The 26,893-nt window shown below is 40.9% G+C and overlaps 2 protein-coding genes across 10 annotated transcripts in view; one reads left to right on the top strand and one right to left on the bottom strand.

Moving 5' to 3' along the window:
- The first annotated feature begins 1,933 nt into the window (after window positions 1-1,933).
- On the top strand, window positions 1,934-4,901 carry dbx1a (developing brain homeobox 1a). The gene is made up of 4 exons (XM_058089259.1): window positions 1,934-2,350; window positions 2,428-2,529; window positions 4,175-4,377; window positions 4,481-4,901. The coding sequence occupies exons 1-4, from the start codon at window positions 1,993-1,995 to the stop codon at window positions 4,742-4,744; spliced, it is 927 nt and encodes a 308-aa protein (XP_057945242.1). The 5' UTR covers window positions 1,934-1,992; the 3' UTR covers window positions 4,745-4,901.
- A 200-nt stretch (window positions 4,902-5,101) lies between these two features.
- nav2a (neuron navigator 2a) overlaps window positions 5,102-26,893 on the bottom strand; it is a 208,465-nt gene continuing 186,673 nt past the window's right edge. For 6 of the 9 annotated variants that reach the window (XM_058089756.1, XM_058089757.1, XM_058089753.1 and 3 more), the window contains 19 exons: window positions 24,285-24,337; window positions 22,347-22,370; window positions 22,016-22,090; window positions 20,602-20,685; window positions 20,382-20,505; window positions 19,067-19,242; window positions 15,925-16,097; window positions 15,437-15,590; window positions 14,681-14,858; window positions 14,451-14,551; window positions 14,241-14,336; window positions 13,979-14,156; window positions 12,505-12,740; window positions 12,276-12,427; window positions 11,571-11,642; window positions 11,279-11,475; window positions 10,675-10,793; window positions 10,396-10,596; window positions 5,102-9,448 (listed from right to left, as the gene is read on the bottom strand). In XM_058089756.1, the coding sequence (XP_057945739.1) occupies window positions 9,323-9,448; window positions 10,396-10,596; window positions 10,675-10,793; window positions 11,279-11,475; window positions 11,571-11,642; window positions 12,276-12,427; window positions 12,505-12,740; window positions 13,979-14,156; window positions 14,241-14,336; window positions 14,451-14,551; window positions 14,681-14,858; window positions 15,437-15,590; window positions 15,925-16,097; window positions 19,067-19,242; window positions 20,382-20,505; window positions 20,602-20,685; window positions 22,016-22,090; window positions 22,347-22,370; window positions 24,285-24,337 (2,519 nt within the window). In that variant the 3' untranslated portion in view covers window positions 5,102-9,322. The remainder of the gene's footprint in view (window positions 9,449-10,395; window positions 10,597-10,674; window positions 10,794-11,278; window positions 11,476-11,570; window positions 11,643-12,275; window positions 12,428-12,504; window positions 12,741-13,978; window positions 14,157-14,240; window positions 14,337-14,450; window positions 14,552-14,680; window positions 14,859-15,436; window positions 15,591-15,924; window positions 16,098-19,066; window positions 19,243-20,381; window positions 20,506-20,601; window positions 20,686-22,015; window positions 22,091-22,346; window positions 22,371-24,284; window positions 24,338-26,893) is intronic. The other 3 variants (XM_058089760.1, XM_058089761.1, XM_058089759.1) reach the window with 2 other exon arrangements.

Here is a 26,893-nt window from a genome sequence, read left to right on the forward strand (position 1 = left end):
TAAAAAGAGCGTTTGAAGGCCTCGTTGCGTCGCTGTGTTTGTGGATGGTGCGTCGTGCGCGCGTCCTGCGCGAACACGCCGATGAGACGCGCCCCTGATAAGCGTTGAGTGCGTGTGCAAAGCATCATTTCACGGAGGCGTTCCCGTGGAATTATTCCACTGTGGACGCTTTAAATTTGACTGATGTTAGACCACTCGTCACTATTGGAGCCGAACCCACTGACTGGTTACTGCTTTCAGCCACGAATGTCAATCTGGGAATAAAGTGGTCGGGTCAAAAGTCGATTTTTTTTTCCTAAATTTGGAAATACAACAATGCTAGTTTGTACAATGTAAATGTTATGTTATTTTTACATTAAAACTAAATAAAGGTTTATTACATTTTGGGCCTTCTCTATACTTTTCTATTGTAATTTGAACTATTTACTTTTTTAACTTTTTTTTTTTTTACTAATTTTTAAAAACGTTTTTACTAATATAAAAACACAATTTTCATTAAACTTTATATTTAAACTATACATTTTCATAAATGTTCTTTAATTTCAACACCAATTAAAATGGAGCTTTGTATCTCCAAGACTATTGTGAAGTTAAAGTAAAAAATAAATGAATAAAAATTAATAAAAAAAAATAAATGTTAATATAAATGTTTAATATATTACATTATCTTCCGGTTAAAATTAAAAATATGTGACAATTACATATATTAATTATTTTTCTATGCCGCTTAATCCTCATCAGGGTTCATCAGGGGAAGCTATATGTATTTTAAAATAATTTTAAACGTTTTTCAATTAAGATTTAAAAAAATGCATTACTATCTATCTAAACTTTCGTTTTTTGTGAATTTTTAATATGCAATAAAAATATTTTAGATTTATAGTTCGTATGGAGTTGGACTGCTCTTCGGATGGCCAATATATTTTGGCCCGATTGCTGTGCTTGGGTGTGTTTTACGCGTAAAGCCGACAGAACACGACTCCCAGGCTCCGAGTGGCTTTAATAGGAGTTTTATTTGGGCTCTCCGTGTCTGCTCATATGAATGCGTTTTAAATCAAATCACAGATGCACTTTTATTCAGCCGGTTAAAATAGCAGAACAAAACCGTCTTTAGAATTAAAAGCTTGGAAGAAGGACGCAGAGAAAGGCCGTGGTGTGGGGGGGTTTAGGGTGGTGGTGTGGGGTTGGGGTGTGTGGGGGGGGGGGGGTGCGCCTCCTGTGCAGCTGAGGCTGACAGTTAGTTCATGCTTCTAACAGGATCAGGAGCGCACACTTCTCCCCGTTGTGCGCACCGAGCTGCGCCCTCAATGGAGCCTGTGCACAAAGTGATATTTAACACATCTGTTAAAGCGTTTTGATAGCAGAAATCCCTTTAAGACATTATTCCATGACGGAGGCCAGATTGAGTGTTGAAAATCCCATGAAATCCTAAAAACTCATTTACATTTGTGTTGCAAAGCCTTGGCGGAGTCTCAACATAATATAAACAATTCTATATATATTTTTTGTACTTTTTATTTTTTTTTATATTATTACACATAATAAACTCACTCCCTTTAAAATGATCTTCTCATTATAATAATGAGACAATATGTAAAGATTGCTCTTTAATTAGTCAGCTTGCCTCCGCCAAGCACAATAACGTGAAAGGAAAGCGGTCAATATGCAAAAATGATGACTGGGCCTCCTTTGTGGTGGCCGCATTGTTTGTTGCTTGCTTATGAAGTCTAATGCAATCGTAAATTGCGTCTTGTAGCCAATCAGAGAGCAGGAGAAGGCACCATGAAAGAGGTCCATGAGGAGAACTTTGTTTGGCTCCATTGTTGAGCCTGTCAGGCCCGAGAGGGCTGCCGGGGGTGGGGGGGTCAGCTGCTATAAAGCTCCAGTCCTCACAGCAAGGAGACCACAGAGGACTTAGCAGACACTTGACGACACAGTCCCTCCCTGATTAGACACTCGGGAGTATTTCCACAGGCAGATCCAAGTGGGACCATGATGATCCCAAGCGTCATCGCGCCCCCAGCCATGTACCCGGGCCTGTACCGGCCCGCAGCAGCCACCCTTCCGCTGCACCACAGCCTCCCCGCCGCTTTTCCGACACACTCCAGCTTTCTCGTGGAGGACCTACTGCGGATAAGCCGACCCACGGCCTTCGTAAACCGGAGCATCCAGCCTGTAAGCGTCTCTCCGCCCACAGCCAATAACAATTTTAGCGACGTGACTGTGGATCGGGGAGTTTCCGCCACTCCCGTGACGCGGGAGTCCTGCTCGCCTAAAACAGCCAACAACAAGGACCCGACTTTCCTCAAGTTTGGCGTGAGCGCCATCCTCGCACCGTCACCAAAGACGCGTAAGTGCACCGAAGTCCGCACGTCCCACGTTTCACTTTCTGTACACGCTTGTAACAAGTATGATGTCTCCCCACAGCGTCCTCCCCACCAACAGTCCACAGCTTGCACTCCAAGAGTTTCCACATCCCGTGTTTTGACGGAACCTTCCACCCCATATTCAGGACACCTTATTTACCAGGTAATAGCATTTCAATGTTAAAGTGCCTGTAAAAAGAAGTAGACATTGAAGGCCCCGTGGGTTCAGACCTCCACCCAGACCCACCCACCTCCTAATTAACCAATTATCCCAAGTCGTCACACTCCAAATTTGAGGCGTGGTGTCCATTTACATCCCCCCAACTTCCCATTGGGGGGCGTTTTTTGGTATTCCCCACAAGCTCCAGTTTTCCCACAGCGCCCGGGGGGCCACGGGGCCGCAGTGGCTGCCAACAAAGGTTTCCGGCACCATGACCAATTTGGTCATCTCCCACTGGGTGAACCACCCACCCCGGAGAGTGACTTTTACCAGTCATGCACTAATTTCCCCATTAAGGCACCATTGAGAGATTTCTATATTCTCACAAGACCACATACAGCGGTCTTGCTCCAGGACCTGATGGGGGCCGCGTGGGTCCTGCAGCCAGGTGGGGGTCCAATCGCATCCGCAGCGTCTAGTCGAGGTGTTTCACGTTTTTAAAAAAGCTGAGGGTCAGGGGTGTCCAAAGTGTGGCCTTTGGGCCATTTTCAATAGTTATTACACTAATTAGACTAATTAGACTAATTAGACTAATTAGCATATACAGCACCGACCCACATTAGATTAGTTTGAGTGTCAAAAATGCACAATATGTATCAAAGTGCCCCCCTGACCCTCGGTAGAAAAAGTCTGTACCCCCTCTTTCCCCTATTGCTCTAACCTATTGGTATCCAAACTGCAGCCCATGGGCCGTTTTCAACACGCATCTCTTATTTTGTTGGCCCCAAGCATATTGTAAAAACAAAATAAAATTCACTAGATTTGCTTTACCACCCAAAACAAAGCTAAAATGTGGGCTTTTTATTCAAATAGCTTATTTATATGCTGGATTTAGCATTTTTATTTCCCAAAATGTACGAATTTTACATTTTACAAATGCGGTCTTCTGTGGAAAAAAAAAAAAAGTTTGTACACCCCTGACTTCCAGGCTAGATAGATTACCACGTTCTCCCACCTTTGCCTCCCCTTTGGCTCTAAATGCTCCTCAGTGTCCAAGCCGACCAATCAACGAGGCGAGATAAAGAATAATCTCTTAGAAAAGTCTATAAAGTTGCTTTCATTCAGACAAATCATAATGGCGATAGAGTCCTTTTATGGGCTCGCCTGAATGGTCCAACAAAGAAACTCAGCGTCTCTCAATAGCTTTTCGTGTTCATTTAATGAAAATGGTTCAAGGGCACCAAGAAGGGGGTAAAAAATATGCACCATTTCCACCCTCCCCTCGGCATACCTCCTTTTAGGCATCAGTATTCTGGTATGCAGTTGTGTTTAGTTTGAAAGTGTAAATCTCCTTTTGTGTTCGTAATATATGGCCTTCGCCGCCTGTCCAGAGTCTTTTCTGTGTTAGTTCATTACTACACAATTACCGTTCACGCTTTATTAACTCTTCTATCCGCCCTCTTAAAGGAAATGCTGCCTCTTTTACATACCAATGCCGCCGGGGAGCGGCCAATGTGCTAATTAGTCACCTCACGCCATTTCACTCCAAACTGACACCCATAGTGCCCACACAATAATACCATTCAATTAGCGGCCATTCAGCGAGTTTTCATATTTACGTGTTATTTGTGTCGTTTTGGTGTCGCAGCGTCTTCTCCTGCCGTGCCCATACCCGGAACCTTCTCATGGCCGCTAGCCGCCAGAGGGAAGCCCCGCAGAGGGATGCTGAGGAGGGCGGTGTTCTCCGACGTGCAGCGTAAAGCTTTGGAGAAGATGTTCCAAAAACAGAAGTACATCAGTAAGCCAGACAGGAAGAAGCTGGCGTCTAAACTGGGACTTAAAGATTCACAGGTGAACACAAATTGTAAAAATACCACATGACTTTGCTCAACTGTGGGACTCGAACTTGCATCTTTGTTGTTTTTGCTAACAAGATGTCTTTTTGTACCCAAAGGTGAAAATTTGGTTCCAGAACAGGCGGATGAAATGGAGGAACTCCAAGGAACGTGAGTTGCTGTCTTCAGGCGGATGTCGTGAGCAGACGCTGCCCACCAAGGCCAACCCACACCCGGACCTCAGCGACGTGGGCAAGAAGTCCTCAGCAGAAGAAGATGAGGACGAGGAGGCTTTCTCCTCTACTCTGGTCTCGTCTCCTTGTCTTTCCAGCAAGCACTCGGACTTTTCAGAGTCAGACGAAGATGAAATAACAGTATCTTAGTAGTTTATTTTCCTCATGAGACTTTCCGACGCAAGACCCCCCGTCCCCATAGGCGCCATTGTTTGAACAGGATCGGCTACTTGATAAAATTTGCTGTTTTTGCACAGCTTTGTTCAATTGTACATACAGCGTTTTGTACAATTTTGTATGGACATTTTATGCCAAGAATATCCACTTTGTTTTACCTTTGTTTTGAATAGAGTTGTTTATTGGAAAAAATTAGGTATTTCATTAATAATTTATATGAATTTGTTTTATATGTATGTTGTATCATGTGGTGTATATATGTTCATTTTACTCTTTTTTTGTACAAATACCAAATAAACATGTAAACACTTTCCACCTCTTGTAAAAACAACAACAACATGACACAAAATCCAATCATAAATAATTATTTTTTTTAATTGAATCACAATAACTTAAGACTAGGACAGTGATATCAAGATTCTCAAAGACAAACAGCACCAAAGTGCGATGTAAAGAGACTACACAAAATACTCCTTTTCAAGTACTGTAACAAATCAGCTAGAAAAGTGTAGTCCAAAAATGCTGAAAGATTAACTATTTACAAAGTTATGTTACATATAACAAAGAAGGCTAAACATTCATTGAGTTTGTAAGTCAAACTAGTTAAATGCTTCGACACGAGTCAGTCTCTTTGTGCTTCCAAGGACCCGGACACAAGACGTTCCAAAAAAAAAATGGTGTTCCATACTGCGTACAGTATTACGTCGCTCTGGGCAGTGCTGGTGGGGATGAGCGCACATTCAGATTTTGGCCATTACACGATGAATGTTGCATAGAATTGATGACAAAAACAGAACATGGGGTGAAGCTCTGCTGGGCTACATGACCCCCCCCCCCCAAAAAAAAAAAAAAAAAAAAAACATGTACAAGTCTGCTTTTTTTCAAACCACATAATGTCTGACTATTCTATTTAACCATTCAACCACAAGTATAATAACACCTTTAACCTCCAATCAATGCTATGACTTTCATACATCATATAATAATCAGTGTGTAATCAAACATGAGGTATAAAAGCAACAGACCTCTCACATAATCATAATATGATTTGCAACACCAAAGCATATTTATGTATATATATATATTTATATATATATACCTTTCTTAGTAGTGGTCTTGTTTTATTCTCACCAGCTTCCATGCAAAAACAACAAAGTTCCCATTCACTCATACAATATTGATGTTAATAAAACATCAATGCTTCTCCTCAGACATTTTTTGAGGGAGTGTCGAAACAAAGCCTTTGACACCAACCAAAGATTATTTAAAATAATAATAATAAAAAAAGCAACAACAATAAGGCATTGTTTGTTTGAATGGAGTCCAGCACCAACAGAGATTGTGTGCTACAACAGCCTGTTAGGGTCAATGTGCATGGAGAACATGAAGGAGTCACAGCGGTAAAGGCGTTATTGCTAAATAGGACATGCAAAAGGTCATTATAATAAAAACCTATCTAAATGTTTCACTTTATAGTCTCTTAACTTTGCGATAAATTGTGGACAAAATGGACTTTAGAGGCCTTCTGCAATAATTTGAGTTGGGTGCTATAGCGATAAGGCAGAAAAAACCCTTTTGACAAGCAGAACATTAATAAAAAGTTAGATAGGATTATGGAGGCAGTTTAAGTTCCCCAGAGGTTTTGATTACCCATTTGATGCCACAGTGTTTGCCGCCTTCTTTGTGAATATGTTCAGCATCACAACACACACAAATAGGCTGGGGAATGTGTCGGAGGCCATTCACCATCTGAGTGAATGGTGTCTATCAAAGAGTTGAACATGCACACTTGGTTCAAGTCACCATGCAGCAACCAAGAAGACAATCTTGGGGGGAAGAGAGCCTGGGGCGCCACCTGCAGGCCTGGCCATTACACTGCAGCATGATGATGATAACAGGATGGAAGGTGGTTATTTACTGATGGCTGGTGCTGAACTTAACCCTTAGATGCATAAGTGGGTCAAAAATGACCAGGTCAGGTTGTTTTCTTGAAATATCTGAGTAATGAAAAAAATTCATATTCCAGGTATTCCTCAAAAAACATATTTTTTATATCATGCCATACACATTTTTAACTTATCTTTTATACATTTTAAGAATTTTTTGTTTTTGTGTTACTACCCCAACCTTCCATAAGTGGGTCAAAAATGACCTGGTCAGGTTGTTTTCTTGAAATATCTTAGTAATGAAAATTTTTCATCATTTCATATTCCAGGTATTCCTCAAAAAACATCTTTTTGATATCATGCCATTCACATTTTTAACTTATCTTTTATAAATTAAAAGATTTTTTTGTTTTTGTGTTACTACCCCAACCTTCCATAAGTGGGTCAAAAATGACCCGGTCATGTTGTTTTCTTGAAATATCCTCATAATTAAAATTTTTATCAATTAATATTCCAGGTATTCCTCAAAAAAACATGTTTTTGATATCATGCCATTCACATTTTTAACTTATCTTTTATACATTTTAAGATTTTTTTGTTTTTGTGTTACTACCTCAACCTTCCATAAGTGGGTCAAAAATGACCCGGTCAGGTTGTTTTCTTGAAATATCTTAGTTATGAAAATTTTTCATCATTTCATATTCCAGGTATTCCTCAAAAACATGTTTTTGATATCACGCCATACACATTTTTAACTTATATTTATACATTTTAAGAATTTTTTGTTTTTGTGTTACTACCCCAACCTTCCATAAGTGGGTCAAAAATGACCCGGTCAGGTTGTTTTCTTGAAATATCTTCGTAATGAAAATTTTGATCATTTCATATTCCAGGTATTCCTCAAAAAACATATTTTTTATATCATGCCATACACATTTTTAACTTATCTTTTATACATTTTAAGAATTTTTTGTTTTTGTGTTACTACCCCAACCTTCCATAAGTGGGTCAAAAATGACCCGGTCAGGTTGTTTTCTTGAAATATCCTCATAATTAAAATTTTTATCAATTTATATTCCAGGTATTCCTCAAAAAACATATTTTTTATATCATGCCATACACATTTTTAACTTATCTTTTATACATTTTAAGAAATTTTAGTTTTTGTGTTACTACCCCAACCTTCCATAAGTGGGTCAAAAATGACCCGGTCAGGTTGTTTTCTTGAAATATCCTCATAATTAAAATTTTTATCAATTAATATTCCAGGTATTCCTCAAAAAAACATGTTTTTGATATCATGCCATTCACATTTTTAACTTATCTTTTATACATTTTAAGACATTTTTGTTTTTGTGTTACTACCTCAACCTTCCATAAGTGGGACAAAAATGACCCGGTCAGGTTGTTTTCTTGAAATATCTTCGTAATTACATTTTTTTATCATTTCATATTCCAGGTATTCCTCAAAAAACATGTTTTTGATATCATGCCATTCACATTTTTAACTTATCTTTTATACATTTTAAGAATTTTTTGTTTTTGTGTTACTACCCTAACCTTCCATAAGTGGGTCAAAAATGACCCGGTCAGGTTGTTTTCTTGAAATATGTTAGTAATGAAAATTTTTCATCATTTCATATTCCAGGTATTCCTCAAAAAACATGTTTTTGATATCACGCCATTCACATTTTTAACTTATCTTTTATACATTTTAAGAAATTTTAGTTTTTTTGTTACTTCCCCAACCTTCCATAAGTGGGTCAAAAATGACCCGGTCAGGTTGTTTTCTTGAAATATCCTCATAATTAAAATTTTTATCAATTTATATTCCAGGTATTCCTCAAAAAACATATTTTTTATATCATGCCATACACATTTTTAACTTATCTTTTATACATTTTAAGAAATTTTAGTTTTTGTGTTACTACCCCAACCTTCCATAAGTGGGACAAAAATGACCCGGTCAGGTTGTTTTCTTGAAATATCTTCGTAATTAAAATTTTTATCATTTCATATTCCAGGTATTCTTCAAAAAACATGTTTTTGATATCATGCCATTCACTTTTTAACTTATCTTTATGTAACACACAATGGATCCTCACATTTTCTATTGTTGTACGGGGTCATTTTCTTTTTCGAAGATGTAAAAAAAGTGAAAAATTAAGATGTTTCTAACATGAAGTCATTCTTGGTGTGGTTCTAAATATAATACTAAATATCATACAAGTGATTATTCCTAACCAAAATGGCAAAATTGGCATAAAAAGGCATTGATTCTAGTATGGGTCATTTTTGACCCACTTATGGAAGAGTGTAGGGTCCAGTCACTCGTGCATCTAAGGGTTAATGGCGTCTATCACAATATCAGGCTGTGTGCTTTTATTCTGTCCATGTTGATGTCAAGCTCCTTCCCAGAGGAACCACGGGCCACAGTGGTGAAAACCAAATAAATAACAAAAATAAAACAACGCAGTGCAGCAGAAACGTTTTGTTGCCTTTTGTCTTCTGAAATGCATTTGTCTCTTCTTTTTCTTGTATAAATATTTGGGTTGCCTGCACCCAAAATTAAGGTGGCTGGATTTTGTGGCATGTTGCTCAAGTTCTCACAGTGAGAGCAGTCTATGAAAATCAGTCCTCCCAAGCTTTGCATCTTCAGTGTATCTCACAGGGTGGACTCCAGTGATGAGTCCAAGATGTCATCCTGGTGGCTGTTACTGTTGGAGTCGCTGTCGTAGCTCTGAGGGCTTGATGATGTCGCTGCCTCCTTGAGACGCATCAGCATGTTCATCTAATGGAAATAAAAAAAGTCCCTTTAGTCAGGTTGTACAGCATTAAGCGGACATGAGGTCACATGACTGCAAATAGATGACCAAGTAAATGACAATTAAATGTAACAGGTTGTGGTCAGATGTTTGTCTATATGTGCCCTGTGATTGGCTGGCGACCAGTCCAGGGTGTACCCCGCCTCTCGCCCGAAGACAGCTGGGATAGGCTCCAGCACCCTCGTGAGGAAAAAGCGGTAGAAAATGAATGAATGAATGAATGCCCATCCGCTGTTGGGTACCTATTATGCTCATTTTTGGCCCTTTGTGTTGAGTTAACCCGCACGGAAAGCTTTCTAGATCTTCCAGACTCTGCACCTATTCCAGCTGTATTTCTTTGGATTTCCAAAACAGTCTGTTTTAATTTATTCAACCTGCTGCCCGCCTCCGGGCACACCGACTCCGTTGTGATTGGTCCCACACAGCTTGTACAGCTAACATCTTGTACCAGGGCATGCCCATATAAGCATCAGGGCACACTTCCAAATCCGCGAACCTCATTATCTGAAACAATCTGAAATAGTTTAAGATGAGAATAGATGAAAACTCCACACAGAGATGGCCGAGGGTGGAATTGAACCCTGGTCTCCTAGCTGTGATGTCTGCGCGCTAACCACTCGACCATCGTGCCGCCCTCGCTGGTTTCAGTTTTGTGTTAAGTTTGTAAAACCTGTATAATACTTTCTTGCATAGCGTGGCATGCATCTATGAAAAATGTAACTTCCCGACAATGGGTGGAGTACTCATAATATGTCAAGGATGGCAGGTCTGTTGGCGTTGGTTGAGTGATGCTGGTGCCAGAAACTTATACAGTGGTTTGAGAAAAGTGAGAACCACTGGCTTAGCATGAGTACACCATAAGTAACATGATTTACTGCGAAGGCTGAGCATGTAGTTTTTCATCTGTTTTTACCAGCGGGTCTGCGTCACTGTCACTCTGAGGCGGCTCTTTCCTGATTCCTTCTCTCGGGGCAGAGTAGCCATCAAATCCCACATCCTCCGGGCGCAACTGCAGCAGTGGGGGCCAATCGGCTGGAGTGGGTGTTGCCGACCATGGATAGGTGTCAATCACCCAGGCGGCAGGATCTTCCCAAGCAGCTCTGCGGCCATACAACTAAAAGGGAGGAGAACACAGCAGTATTTCGATGATGTTTTTTTTACTTATCGAGCTTGCACTGTAAGCGTGTTTTACCTGTAATCCCTCACGTATGGCCTCCAGCATGTAGGGGATGATAGAGTAATTCCAAAGATCAGTGAACCAAACCCTGGATCCCTCCACGTCAATTGGGCATGACAGAAAGAGACGAGGTCCTGTCCGACAGATGCACAAATGTAAGCCCCTTATGGCCACTTCTACATTTACCCTATTTTCTGGACTATAAGTCACTCCGGAGTATAAGTCGCACAAGGCCAAAAATGCATAATTAAGTAGAAATTTTTTTTTACCCGCATTTTTTGCGGGAAATTTATTTATTTATGTTATTTATTTATTTATTTATTTTATTTAGATTTATTTATTATAACTACTTAACCAAAACCGACATTACATCCTCATAATAAAAGAATAGAGAACAGGCTGAATAGGTGTAAGATATGCTAACAAAATGGTTAGTCAGCTACACAAAAAATAAACATGAACAGAAAAGGTGTCCATTGTTTATGTAACATAAACACTTTTTTCGTTTATAAGTCGCTCTGGAGTATAAGTTGCAGGAACAGCCAACCTATGAAAAAAAAGTGTGACTTATAGTCCGGAAAATACGGTACTTATCTCGCCAAATCAACTATCCTTTTACCTATGGTGACATCTGATGAGCTGTGCGTCTCCAGGAAGCGGTTTAGATGGTGCCAAACTCTTGGTATCCAATCAATGATCTTCACCAGCTCCACGTTTCGCGTTCGACTGCCAATTTCCATCTCAATCAGCTTCCTCCTTAAGTAGCGACCCAAGAAGCCTTTAACTGGCTCCATGTGATTGGCGCACAGCACCCACCTCATGAGAAGACGCAGTAAATGCAAACACTTAGTACACACGTTTACTGCAGTTTACTAAACGTGTGTCATGTGTCATGTCAGACAAGAGTTTACCTGAAGTTGTGGTGAAGCTGCAAGTTGGGTGCAGATGACGTAGCTTGACTCATTGTGCCAATGATATATGGGCTGGACGGAGACAAAATGTGCATCGGTCATCTGCTCGGGTAATACCCATGCTAGTGTGTTTTGGGCAACAGTCAAAAAGGCCAGTGATGAATCAAAGATAATGATTCTTACTTTTGACTAAGGATCGACCGATACATCGGGCCGATATTTGCGTTTTTTCCTTGTATCGACATCGGTCGATACGCGCGTGGGTTCGCCGATGTATTTTTTGCGTCACACTGCGGAGGAGCAGTCATCACATCGATGCTCGATAAATTTAAACTACGACAGAAATATTTTGCACATGGTTGAATATTTATTCCTTTTAAAGTCGATAATGCCGTTTAAATGTGTGTTTAAGAAAGCTGAATCCTACTGTGTTCAGTGTTTACATTTTAATAAATATTTCTTTAAACATGAGACCGGTAATATTTGTTATCATGGTCATTTTTTCATGTAAATTGAGGGATCAAAAGCAGTATCGGCCACAAATATCGACCCAAGCAAAATCGGCCAGCGGCTAAGGGTGATGGAAAAAAATCGGTATCGGCATCGGCCCCAAAAAAAACATATCGGTCGATCCCTACTTTTGCCACTGTCCGATTGCCATAACATTTAACATGTTTATTTCATGTGCCGTTGAGTGTAACCAACCAGTGCCGGTGGCTGCAGTTGAAGAGGCCGTTGAAGATCTCGCCCAGGGAGCTGATATGATGCAGGTTGTCCAGTATAACCACCAGGGGGCTCTCCATCCCTGCTACACCACTGCACTGCTCTGCTAAACCTGACAGGTACTGACGCAGCTCCTACAGGACGGAAGTATTGATATTGAGTTGATATAATCAGAATGAGTACAAATTGTGCATATAAAGAGCATGTTTACCTTGCTGGATTTGTGGTCCACATTGAAAGTGACCACAGCATGCGGGGTCAGAGGTCGGCCCTCCAGAAGCAGCAAGTGTTGAGACAACTGATTGGCCAGGTAAGTCTTTCCTGTGCCGCTGGGCCCAGACAGGATGACACGGCGGTGCTCCCTCAGTAGAGAAACATAGCGCTGCAGCATCGGCTTTGGGATCAAAGTGTCAAACACCAGCGAGTCCACACTATCACTGCTCACGCCTACAAAGTTAGGATCGAATAAGACCAATTTATTATGTAGAACATCTTTATAATAAACATTATCTACATACATCAAAATACAACAACCATTACAATACAATACAATAAAATATAATGCAAAATAACAACCCAGATTAGGCACAGCAAGTGAAGACTGGGGCTGGAGCTGGTCATCGGTTTGAGCACAGATCTAAAACCTTGCTTTTTAATGCACAAGACTAGACACACACAAACTAAAAAGCACGTCTAAAAACCTCAAGGTAGGGCTTAACAAGAAGAAACTGATGTTTGGGTTGGTCACCTGTCACCTCAGACACAGTCTCAAGTTCTTGTTTTTTAATGCACAAGATTAGACACATGCAATCCACAAAATAATATGTAAATGTTACACTTAGGGGGAAAAAGTGGGCTAATAAATTGACAATAAAAGCATAAATACTGCGGATTTCAGAAAACAACAGATGGAATGATACAGTACTCTACAAGAAGCAATGAAGTCTGTAAAATTAAATAATTAAAAAAAAATCCCAAAATTATAATAATAAAAATTATATAATGATGAAAATGGTAATATTAATGATGATTATAATAATGGTGATAATAATAACAATAATAATAGTAATAATGCTAAAGATTCTAACAATAATGATAATAATGATAATAATAATAATATTACAATGGGCAGCACGGCAGTCTAGTGGTTAGCGCGCAGACCTCACAGCTAGGAGGCCAGGGTTCGATTCCACCCATCTCTGTGTGGAGTTTGCATGTTCTCCCCGTGCATGCGTGGGTTTTCTCCGGGTACTCCGGTTTCCTCCCACATTCCAAAAACATGCTAGGTTAATTGGCGACTCCAAATTGTCCATAGGTATGAATGTGAGTGTGAATGGTTGTTTGTCTATATGTGCCCTGTGATTGGCTGGCGACCAGTCCAGGGTGTACCCCGCCTCTCGCCCCAAGACAGCTGGGATCCAGCACCCCCCGCGACCCTCGTGAGGAAAAGCGGTAGAAAATGAATGAATGAATGAATATTACAATGAACATGATTATATCTTGCAAAAATGATTTATAAGCTTGTGCTTCAGCCTACTTATTTTGGGCTTGTGATCAGATAGTTGAATACAAATGTAAATAATGGAAAGTTATATTTTGATTGATGTAAGAAATGCACTGTAATGTTTCATATATTTGGCCAAAGAAAAAAAAAAAGAAAAAAAAAAAAGAGTGTGTTTTGGTACCTTTCAGTTGAATGTTAATAGTGTTGCTGTCTCCCACAAGGTAGCCACAAGGTAGCAGCTCAGGTGTATGAGCGGCATTGGGGCTGCGGGGACGGTGAATTTCCCCAATGTTGTACCCCTCCACGCAGTCTGAGTTTAGGCCGAGCTGGCTCACTGGATCCACGTGGGTGATATACTCCTATTAGACAGAAAATGGCAATGTAATGAAATCTAAAAAAGTATCTGGAGTATCTGGATTGTGTCAACCAGTCTTGTTGTTTACCTTGAACAGGCGGCGGACCACTCCATCCAACACATCCCATTTGGTTTTACCACTGACACCGATGCACCCTATCAGAAAGTTGCGAGACCGAGCTTCCTGCAATTGAGACACACATTTTTTTTCATGATTTACACCAAAACGGTAGCAGCTGCTGCGAGTGCACGAAAAGCCTAAAAACAACAAAGAGGTCGTTTTTCATAGCGGTTTTACCTCCCCCCACAAACAGTCCTCATCAAGTCTGACAACGATCTTCACGAGACGACCCTCTTTCCTCATTCCCCCCTCTCCACCCGTGTCGTCCAACAACATGTCTGAAAGGAACACAGAGCAGAGTCAGATGTGTTTCTCTTTAACTTCGTGTTTGTTGATTCAACATCCAGTTTACACTCACTGAAATCGAATATAGGGGATGCTGCTGGGATAAAACTTCCATATCTTACCCAGACTGGTGGACTCACTGGTGGCAAGGTTCAGGCTGTGCTCCACATTGGGTCCCGGTGCCTGGACATGTGTATGAGGTGGGGGTGAGGAAGAGATGGAGACCTGGGAGCCCGTCCTGCTGCCCTGATTCTCCAGTTTCAAACGATCATTTTCTGCCTTGAGTTTCTCAATCTCGACCTGGAACCACAAAAATAAACACGTTCTCAAAAGTCCTCAAAGTTTCAACACAGCATGAACAATTTACATAATTAGTGAACATTCATTCATTCTTTTTCTGCTGGAGCCTATCCCAACTGTCCTTGGGCGAGAGGCAGGGTACACCCTGGACTGGCCAATCACAGGCCAACAACCATTCACACTCACATTCATACCTATGGACAATTTGGAGTGGCCAATTAACCTAGCATGTTTTTGGAATGTGGGAGGAAACCCACACATGCACGGGGAGAACATGCAAACTCCACACAGATATGGCTGAGGGTGGGATTGAACTCGGGTCTACTAGATGCAAGGCCTGCGAGTTAACCTAATTAGTCGACATACACTCCCAAATGAGATCTAATGCAGTAATTTAAGTAATTTAAGCATTTTATCTTGCAGTCCTGTTTCACCAAAGTGACTTATTTGAGATGTAAACAATAATAAAAACCTCTCTCACTACAATGCAGCACCACTGCAAGCTACATCCACATCCAAATTGTATTGCCTTTGGTGGCCTTTTGGTAGGTGACTTGTTTGTGTATATGTCCTCAAACCTGCATGCGGTTCATGGCCTCTCTGAGTTGGTCCAGCTGATGGGCAGAGCTGAGTGCTTCCAAGCGGATATCAGTCAGTTTCATCTCCTTCTCCCGGAGCTCGCTCCGAAGCTGCATCACCGTCTCCGCCTCACTGTCCAAACATTCCGACAACCTGTGTATGCGAAAAAGACCAAACAGTGCAGACGGTGATGTAGGTGGTCCACTTTAAACTATAGTGCACAGTCACATGGTAATGGTAATGGTTTAATTTCATTTGAACATGCATTAGATTACAATTGAGTGCATCCCATAATCAGTTCACAGTTCCACATGTCCAAAAGGAGTAGGAAGAAGCAAAGCTTATTAAATCCTACCCCTCCATCTGGTACTTTTACAATCAGTAACTGTTACATTTGTTCACTTCCTGCTTTCCAAAATACATTTTTTTAAATAATGCACCTTGTACCTAAGTACAAGGTGATATGTACAAGGTGACATGGACTTACAATGTGTTGGAGTGTGTGTTCCTTAGCATGTGGTTGGTAGAAGTGGTGCCGTTGTGAGGCAGTTTAGGAGAGGAGGGCAGCGAAGAATCGGTCATCTCCTCGATATCAGAGTGGGATGAAGCTGATTTGGGAGATTTCTTTTTGCTGAACGCCTGTTTGAAAGAGCTTCGCAGCTGCAGGTACAAAAATAAAAGAGAGAAATGTGTTGATTAGGATTGGATACGCTCCAAAAACGCAATAGAGAAGAGGTGTAGGATCATGCCAGGAAAAAGAGAGAATTGGCTGTGAATAAGCTGCAAAGCTGTAAGTCAGACAGAATGTCACCTTGATAATCAGATCCAAACAATATTATATTATTATATATAAATATTTGCTTCAATGCAAGCCATTGTTGAGTGAGATTGGTTTTAAGGAGAAAGTCACCCTGGGATACTCTCATCCTCTTAAAGATACTATTTATTATTCTGCTCATGATGTCACATACTCTAGGGCAGTGGTCGGCAACCCACATCAAGCTGTGAAAAGTGTTTTTGAAAAGAGTTTGAAATATCCGATTCACCGCCTGGGAATGGATTCTGCGTTCTGACTGCTGGTTGGATGAGTAAGGAAAGATGGAAGGAGTCAGTTTGTCACTGACAATGACACTGGCTTACCCACCAAACAGAAAATGTAACGTCGAAAGACATTTTCAAAATAAGCTTAAATGGACCTAAGATGCTTTTTCACTTTTCTGTCCTATAAATGGAGTTAGAATGATCTATTCTCATTTTAAACGATTTCAGATTCTTTCAGATAATGAGGTTCGCGCATTTGGAAGTGAGCCCTGATGCTTATATGGGCATGCCCTGGTACAAGCTGTTAGCTGTACAAGCTGTGTGGGACCAATCAGTGGGTGTGCCCAGAGGTGGGCAGCGGGTTGAATGAATTAAAACAGACTCTATTCCAAGGAAATACAGATGGAATAGGTGCAGATTCAGGAAGATCTAGAAAGCTTTCCGTGCGGCTTAACTCAACACAAATGGCCAAAAATTAGCATAATAGGTACCCAACAGCGGATGGGCATAAAGGAGTGATTTTGGAACTACTACCAAAGGTTGAGCAGAATTGTAAGGAGGAAGGCATTCACAGATGGAGAAGAAATATTCTATGCTCAAGTATCTATTGTCCAAATTAAAAATACAAAAAAAACCCAATTATTATTATTATTATTAATTATTCAGAAAATGAAAGAAAAGCTCCTCAATGCAAAGACGGAAGAGGACTAATAGAAAAACAGCACCAATATAGACAAATTGATGACATTCATCCACTGGAAGCATATTAAATTGCCTGTGATTAATAAAGTGATGTAAACAATATTGAGTACATACACTGATATACAGATATAGATAGATATATTATGATGGGCTTTTTATGTTAAAGCTTTTTTTTACATAAATTCATTCATTTTCTACCGCTTATCCTCACAAGGGTCGCGGGGGTGCTGGAGCCTATCCCAGCTGTCTTCGTGCGAGAGGCGGGGTACACCCTGGACTGGTTGCCAGCCAATCACAGGGCACATATAGACAAACAACCAGCTTTTTACATTTTCTTGGAATTTTACACAAACACAGGAACGACGACGAATGGCCTCCACATGCATTCTACAATTCTGTCCGTTGAATTCAGTTGTTATAATTTGAAACAGATTAAAACTAACTGGAAGAGGAGGCAAAACGGCTCATTTGATGTAAAGGTTGCCGACCCCATGCTCTGGGGAAACACTGCACCAAAATAAGTGACTTATGATGTGCTCTCTACAGACAAATGACATTTAAAAATGAAAGGAAATGTGGAGTTGATTGAGGAATAATTGCGGGGTTTATCACAACCCTTGATTGACTAACTTATTAAAAGAACCTTTTTGTCCAAAAAGTATGAGGTACCAGGTTGTGTGACTGTGTGACTGCCAGTCTGAAAACCAAATCTCAGGGACTACTAACACACCGATTATACACAATCAACCTTGCTGAGAGTATTTCAGAATGTTTTTTTCCTTGAAAGAGCTCCGAGTTCTACAAGAGGAGTGTGTGCAAAGGGAGGCAGAGTGCGGAGAGGAAAATGCTTTAAATAGGTAGCAGCGGGCAGTGGGAGAAAAAAAGAAAGAAGTTAGTAACCTACAGAGGGGGTTAGGCTGTTTTCCTTTCTTTTAGTTAGCAGGGTGCACTAATCTTACCTCATAGACCTGCCACATGAAGCGAAGCAAATGAAGACAGAAAGACAAAACAGCACATGTTCATTCACGTGGGCGTGCAAGCGTGTTATGGAGAGACAGACATGACGCACGACAGGTGGAAAGCAGATTGGACTTTCAACCACTACGACATTGAGGGTTTTTAGACCATTATGTACTGCAACAAACACATTTTCTATGCACTTAGCATCTCGCATCTACACAGACACACAAGGCATAGCACCTGCATGGTGGAGCCCCCGGCAGGGTTTCAGCTAAGCCGACTAAACACACATATGGGGGGGGGTTGTTATTATCACAGTAACCTAAAGCTGGAAACTTGACACAAGCTCACATCTTTTAACACCTCCAACACAAAGCACCAAAGCGCTCAGCCTACAGTTCTGCAACATCAGGATCAAGCTCTGACCACACAGGCTGCTAACACAATATAGAATATAATGACAGGAAGGACATATTTAGTGATTGCATACATCTTCGTCTCTTATCTGTCCTCCGGTGCACAAGAACGTCTTCAAAAAAAACAAAAGGAAGGATTATTGTCTGATGTTTGCAGTAATATCCCCATTAGTAAATAATCTAGAGAAGCTACATCGTAAGCACTAGTCATTTGCTGGGCAAAGGGCATGTAGGCATAAAGATCAGTTTATGGGAAAACTATTCACACTCAAATTGCTCTTCAAATGGTTGAGAATGGATTTGACCTGCAAATGACCAAAACACTTGCTGTACAGTCCAAATCTAAATGAGTCTTCTAGAGGAGTCACCTTTTCCCCTTGGAAAGATGCCTGAAGAGGATGCCAAACATGCCAAATCAACACGCACAAAGACAAAAATAACAAACCACCATGACTGGTCTGGCTGGCTATTTGTTTCATTGAACAAAATCATTTCTATTCGACATCTTACCCAATTCTTCTTGTTTTTCTTCTTATTTTTAGCATCGATGTCCATGTTGGAGCCCACGCTGGAGTGGCTGGTGGCGCTGGCAACACTGCTGACACTGCCAGAGGAGTGTTGCCTTCTGATGCGCAGGTCTGGTTGCTGTTGCTGCTGCAGGTGTTGGAGGCTGTCGTTACTCCCAGCTGAAGAAGAGCGACACGGTTCATTAGGGTCAAAATAATGGTAATGGTTTAATTTCATCTGAACGTGCATCAGATTACAATTGAGTGCATCACATAATCAGTTCACAGTTCCACATGTCCAAAAGGAGTAGGAAGAAGCAAAGCTTATTAAATCCTACCCCTCCATCTGGTACTTTTACAATCAGTAACTGTTGCATTTGTTCACTTCCTGCTTTCCTAATATAGTTTAAGTTAAAAAAAAATTGTTTTTTTTTTATTTTTTATTATATTTTTGTCATGTACTGAAGTAATGGTAATGGTAATGGTTTTATTTCATTTGAACATGCATCAGATTACAATTGAGTGCATCCCATAATCAGTTCATAGTTCCACATGTCCAAAAGGAGTAGGAAGAAGCAAAGCTTATTAAATCCTACCCCTCCATCTGGTATTTTTTACAATCAGTAACTGTTACATTTGTTCACTTCCTGCTTTCCTAATATAGTTAAAAAAATTTTTTTTTGTTTTTTTGTTTTTTTATTATATTTTTTTCATGTACTGAAGTAATGGTAATGGTAATGGTTTTATTTCATTTGAACATGCATCAGATTACAATTGAGTGCATCACATAATCAGTTCACAGTTCCACATGTCCAAAAGGAGTAGGAAGAAGCAAAGCTTATTAAATCCTACCCCTCCATCTGGTACTTTTACAATCAGTAACTGTTACATTTGTTCACTTCCTGCTTTCCCAATATAGTTTAAGTTTAACATTTTTTTTTGTTTTTTTTGTTTTTTTATTATATTGTTGTCATGTACTGAAATAATGGTAATGGTGATGGTAATGGTAATGGTAATGGTTTAATTTCATTTGAACATGCATCCGATTATAATTGAGTGCATCACATAATCAGTTCACAGTTCCACATGTCCAAAAGGAGTAGGAAGAAACAAAGCTTATTAAATCCTACCCCTCCATCTGGTACTTTTACAATCAGTAACTGTTGCATTTGTTCACTTCCTGCTTTCCATAATACAGCAAAAAATATCAAATAACAATGCTAAGTGACAAGCATCCGTGCTAGCATACTACAAATGTGATATTTTCTTCACATTTGTAGTATTATTTCACCTTTTACCAAACATAGGCTTGTATGTACCTGTCTTGTCCATTTTAGGTGTGAGCTCAGGTGTGTTGATGACCCCATTGATGGCGGCTTGGGCCACGGCGTTCTGCTTCTTCAGCAGCTCAATAGTCTTCCTCAGCTCATTCAGCTCAGAGTCCTGTCACGCGGGAAAATGACATACATATCAGAACACTGAACAAGTATTTACTTTAGTGTACACAAACGTCTTCATAGGCCGTTGAAGCTTTCTGACCTTCTGCTCAGCAGTCAAGGTGAGACTCTTCAGCCGGATGGTCATGTTCCCCAGACTCTGCTCAAACGCTGCTACTAGGTGTGCCTGCGGGATGTAAACGAGTTGCATTTTCAACTAAACAAGGGAATGTATCATGTACAGAAATATTTAGTGTATTAAAAATCTTAATACTGCAGAAGATCATTATTCAATTGAAGAAGATGGCAACTTTAGAGTTATATTGTGTGGCTGTGGATAAATACAGGGGACTGGAGGATGTTTTTCACTTTTGTTATCAGAGCTGATTATTTTTCCAATATACACTAAAATATGCAGGCGAATTATGGATGAATCTAAGGACAAAGTCTATGCATTGTGAAGAGCCAAAATGAAACATGATGCTGCATGATGATCTTTTTAGATAAGGCTTTAGAGGTCACAAATCAGCAGACGTGCAACTCGTGTGAGAAGCATCGTACACCGTCTTGATTGTAGCAAGTATCATGTTGAGGGATTGTGGGATTGTGGCGGAAACCTCAGGATTGCAGGTAAAATGTATTTTTAAAAGATAAACGCTGCTGTGCAGCTGCAGGATAATAACAAAGATAGCTTGGATGACAATAGGAGAAGCGTGCACCTGAATTAAATCCACAAATAGCAAACTAGTGACAGGTGCCTGTAGCGAAAAAGAACGTAAAGACTGAATGGAACAAAACAGGAAGTGTTGTCGTGTGAGAGGAACTGAGGCGTAATAATGGAAAAATGACCTTGATTCATACTAAGAGGTGGTGGCTTGGTCAAGAAAACGAGACACCGTGTGTGAGACACAGCTGAGTAAGGCGCTAACAGATGTGTGATTCAAGATGGGACCGTCTCTGCAACAGATATCTTCTGAAAGTCTTGGCTTTGGGGCCTTAAGGTGTGTTCCAAAATGTGTCATTTGTCTGTGGGTCTGTGCAGTGAAATCATACATTTGAACAAAGGACCTCCAGCCCATTAATCCCCGGCCTGCCACCCATCACATACAACCAGATCCCACACACAGATCTTTAGGGTACATCTGGGACAGGCTCTCTCTGCTGTAATCTAAGAAGCTTGCTTTCCCTGCATATCTTTAATCCACAGTGAAACCACCCACATGCCGGCAGATAAGACTTGTGCAATATAGATGTTAGAAGGTGGCATTAAAGATCACCCTTGGAGATCACCCTTAAAGGCTGTCTGGTGGCTCCACCATGAATATCAGTGAAAAATATAAATATATTCTCAGCATAGTAACTGCAATCTACCACAACAAAAAATCTCTCTATCAAAGCATATGTTTTTTGCCATATCTCAACAATAAATACAGACAAAAGGACTTTTACTGATGACTTAATTGGTAGTGGTGTGACTCATTAAACGCTAGAAGGATGTATTGTACGTGTTCACTCACGTTAGCGCTCAACTGTGTTGTTAGTGCGGAAACCTTCTCCTGGGAGGCATCCAGCTCCCGGCGTAACTTGCGGATCTGAGAACATAAAAGAAAGCACCTACATGAAAAACAAAAAACCTGTAATTTACATGCACATGCATGCACACACACACACACACACACAACTACTGTCATGATAAATTAGGAATCGTGTGAAACACAGTGGGTGTACAAATGTGCTGGTGGTGTTCAGACAGGAAACGTGTAACAAGAGAACGCCCCCCAAATGTTCCAACAAGTCCAACTATTGAACATGAAATGAAAGAGTTAAAGAGTGAGATAACAGACTTACCTCCGACTGAGACTTCTCTTCGTTCTATGAAATGAGATGACAGAAAAAGAGAGAATTATTACGACATGTTCTGACTGAATTCTGACTTGAGTTCTCCCGTGTCTTCACTCCTGCTCTATATTTCAGGAAACCCTTTTATAAATGGAAGATTGTGTGGTATACAATGTCTGGAAAGCAGAGATGTCCTCCTGCAGGCATTTACTGACACATCGTATACTAGAGTCTGTCCTATTGTCACCATAGTAACAATAGTAAGGAAGACATAGCAAAGCGTAGGCTTGCACGTTCACAACACACACCCTGCTGCAGTTAACCAAAACAAAGACGCATGGAAGACCCGTATTTACATGTACTGGACACACGTACATACACATGACTGTGTAAATGTTTTTCTTAAATTGACAGGCGCTATTAATGTGTCTGCCTTAACGGGTCCATTTCACAGCATTGCCACCTTAATGAGACAATACCAGCGTGTAGCAAATAATTTGATGCATATGCATGTATTATTTTTAAAAAAGGCTAAAATAAACCACATTTTTTGGTTCATATTATTTCTTCAATGTGCTATGGGTCCATAAAAACAACCAGTAAATGGCACTCAGGCCACACTTTGGACACCACTGGTTTACGTATTTCACTTAGAAGTGTTACCAAGTAACGGATAAGCATCTTCAAGCTCTGTCTTCTTAGCATTATCCATCGTCATGAGGTGTTGCTTCCATATCTCACATTTAAAGTCGGTGGTAATGCACAGAACTGGCCTTTTCGGACTTCAGAGTAAATGTACAAATGTACCGCGAGGAAATTCAAAGCAGCGTTAGGATGCATATTGCCAGGTCATGCAAAAACCATTTAGATGACCATTTTCATTCAGATTCATCACAGCAAATCTGGAAAGTTTAATAAAGTAAATTTGCATCCTGAAAAGCAATAAGGAAATAATTCACATAGGAAGACAAACAATAAAAATGTAATGTTTGTTTTTTCATCTGGCAGCAGCAACTTAATGACTTTTTAAAATGCCTGTTAGTCTGGTCACATAAGGTTCAATGAAAAGTACACACACACACACACACACAAACAGAGCTGTCAGTCTAGTGCCTGTCTGTCAAGAAAACTACAATTTACATGATTTGTACAAACAAACAAACACACCCATGACCTAAAAACATCCTCCAAGTTGACGTCCTCACAGCCACATCCCATCCACTAACACAAACAATAAGGAAGCTATATGCGTGGTGTCATGAAATGATTCAAAGTAAAAGGAAATATTCCCGCTTCCACCTGTCCTTCTGAACCATACCGTTAGTTGGAAAGATGTGATATTGCCTGTGAGGGATAAAGTTGTCATCATTCTGCCTCCACTGGGAATTCTGTCCCGAACCTCTAGCTAGAGGGAAAGAACCTAAAACTACTGTCTGCGGGTTTGTGTGCTACACCTACAGGTGTAGCCCAGGTGAGTAAACCTGCCCACATATGAAGGAGGAGGGGCTAAATTGTGGAGCTCCACCTCTCATTGGTCAACGTGTAAACATGGGCGGTGACAAACAAGTGTGTGCATTGTCCACATTTTTGTTCGTTGTGGGTGTCTGAGGTTGCGGTTGAGTTGTGTGAATAATAAATACACAAGGCGCGATTTCATAATTTTGAAAACAATAGACAGAACATGTTGATCTGGTTTCAACCTAAACTGCTGGTGGCACGCAACTATTCATGCTGACAGTGAGTCACTCGCTCAATCAATGTATTAGGAGTACAAAAAACACCCTAAAATGTCCCAGCAATCATGACTACAATCATCACTACAAGTCCTAAAGGTCAGTAGGTTTATTTGACAGGCATCTGAAATGAAATGAATAGAACTTAATAGTGACCTCTTTTGGAGAGAGTCGGTAATGCAGCCTAAAAAATACATGCAGGTTGCCTACTCACCGTGGAGTACATGGAGGAGGTGCTGGAGACCAGAGAGAGGGACGAGCCATGAACTGGAGAGACAGGAACAACAAGGGAAAGTAAGTACAAATGTACACACAGCATAAGATTGAAATCAGCCCACCCAACAGTGAACCTCCCACTCGGCAGCTCAACCCACCTCCCCCCTGACTGAAGATAAAAGAATAAAGATAAAACTCCTGTGTGGTGCAACTAGCGGCAGCCTTGGCATTACACTTGGAATGACTCAGCTGCTAATCACACATCAAAGGTCAAGACCACGAACCAACCTCCAGCCTGCTCGGAAGCCGATTAGACGGGAATCACGGGTGATGTCATCGACCGTACCGAGAGGCCGACCAGGGCACATTTGACATTAAAGTCCCAGTCACAAATACAATTTTTTGTCAGCAAATTGTATTTTGTATATGTTCACAACATATTACACTTGTAAATGTCCTCAAATATGGACACTGTATTGAAAAGAATGTGGTTGTCAGTCTGGGAGGGTATGTGTGCATTCATTCATTCATTTTGTACCGCTTATCCTCACGAGGGTCGCGGGGGGTGCTGGAGCCTATCCCAGCTGTCTTCGGGCGTAAGGCGGGGTACACCCTGGACTGGTCGCCAGCCAATCACAGGGCACATATAGACAAACAACCATTCACACTCACATTCATACCTATGGACAATTTGGAGTCACCAATTAACCTAGCATGTTTTTGGAATGTGGGAGGAAACCGGAGTACCCGGAGAAAACCCACGCATGCACGGGGAGAACATGCAAACTCCACACAGAGATGGCCGAGGGTGGAATTGAACCCTCGTCTCCTCGCTGTGAGGTCAAAGACACTTTACAGAAGAATGGAGTTGAATAAAAACAAGTAAACAGAGTAAAAGATACATTAAAATACAACATTCATTGGTTAATACACAGCTAAAACATGAGAAAAAGCGAGGCGGGGCACAGCAGACATTAAAAACAGATTTAAAGAGGTGGGTTTTTAGTTGTTTTTTGAAACTGGGAAGGTCAGGGCAAGCGCGGAGTGAATGGGGCAAAGAGTTCCAGAGGGTGGGGGCAGCGATGGAGAAGGTTCTGTCTCCCCAGGTTCGGAGCTTGGTCTTACAGGGGAGTGCCAGGAGGTTGGAGTCTGAGGAGCGAAGGGGACGCGGGGGATTGTGTGGATGGAGCAGGTCTGTGAGATATGGGGGGGTCAGATCGTGGAAGAAGCCAGTGGAGGAGGTTATGTGGGATTTAGGTAACAGTGTATTGCGGGGTTGAACACAAACAAGACGGTATTAGATAGATGAGGTGACCTTTGTCCTGTCAATCTAGCAAACAGTCCAGTAATTCTATACTGGCGACATTCATACCTATACACCACACTGTGGACTAGCAAACACACACACACACACACACACACACAGAGACAAAGGACGAACGTTAAGGATGAAGGTATCTCATCGTGTCTCTCACGCCTCTCACTATGATCCCTGTAATTATCTTTTACTCTTGGAGGGAAAACTATGTTTCCACAGTCTGAATGACAGGCCTCTTTCTGTGGATTCGTGTTCATTTATAATTACACCAATATCTCCTCAAAGTAGGCATCATTTCAAGAGTCTGCTACTTAAAAGCTGCATCCTCTTTTAGAAGAGTCGTATTCCAGTAACTGGACTAACTTTAACTCACCATATCACCATTTCCAAAACAAACCCAAAATCCACTCACTCGTATCGTCGTACATCTGAAGTCAGGAGTGCGATTAACGACATTTGTGATTATGCTTTCATACAACCGCTGATGTCAATCAACAATTTTTGTTGAAGTGATTATATGACTTCATGTTTTTATTAGGCCATAAAAATTCCAAGTTCAATTTACAAGAAGTAAGAGGCACCCACATAGAACAAAAAGTTCTGCATTTATTTGATGTTTGGATCTTTTCCTCAGTATTTATGTCCTTCTCTGTCCTCTTACAGAAAAGTGTGAGGAAACAGATTGGGTGCCATTATTTATTCATTCATTCATTTTCTACCGCTTTTCAATCAACAATCAACTCTAAACCCCCAACACCACTTCCTGCACTGACTTCGTCTTAATATTTCTACTATATTGGGTAATACAAGTGTAAAGGTGACTATGTGGGTGCTAGTTCATGTCTAGAGAGCTCTAATAATATTAAAAGCTGTATGTAAGACGTAAACAGGGTTTTCTATACTGCAATTTCAACATTCATTCATTCATTTTCTACCGCTTTTTCCTCACGATGGTCGCGGGGGTGCAGGAGCCTATCCCAGCTGTCTTCGGGCGAGAGGCGGGGTACACCCTGGACTCACAAGGCACATATAGACAAACAACCATTCACACTCACATTCATACCTATGGACAATTTGGAGTCGTCAATTAACCTAGCATGTTTTTGGAATGTGTGAGGAAACCGGAGTACCCGGAGAAAACCCACGCATGCACGGGGAAAACATGAACACTCCACACATAGAGATGGCCGAGGGTGGAATTGAACCCTGGTCTCCTAGCTGTGAGGTCTTATGTCCCCCAAAAATGAATATGCTGTGATTATCTAGAGTCGGTGTGCCGGTGGCAGCAG

The sequence above is a fragment of the Doryrhamphus excisus genome, chromosome 12 (assembly GCF_030265055.1).
Source record: "Doryrhamphus excisus isolate RoL2022-K1 chromosome 12, RoL_Dexc_1.0, whole genome shotgun sequence".
Lineage (NCBI taxonomy): Eukaryota > Metazoa > Chordata > Actinopteri > Syngnathiformes > Syngnathidae > Doryrhamphus > Doryrhamphus excisus.

Bases quoted from the DNA above. Each gene is read 5' to 3' on its own strand.
- dbx1a (XM_058089259.1), top strand. From the start codon at position 1,993: ATGATGATCCCAAGCGTCATCGCGCCCCCAGCCATGTACCCGGGCCTG. The intron at 2,351-2,427 runs GTAAGTGCACCG...GTCTCCCCACAG, and splicing joins CGCACCGTCACCAAAGACGC to CGTCCTCCCCACCAACAGTC. The intron at 2,530-4,174 runs GTAATAGCATTT...TTGGTGTCGCAG, and splicing joins CAGGACACCTTATTTACCAG to CGTCTTCTCCTGCCGTGCCC.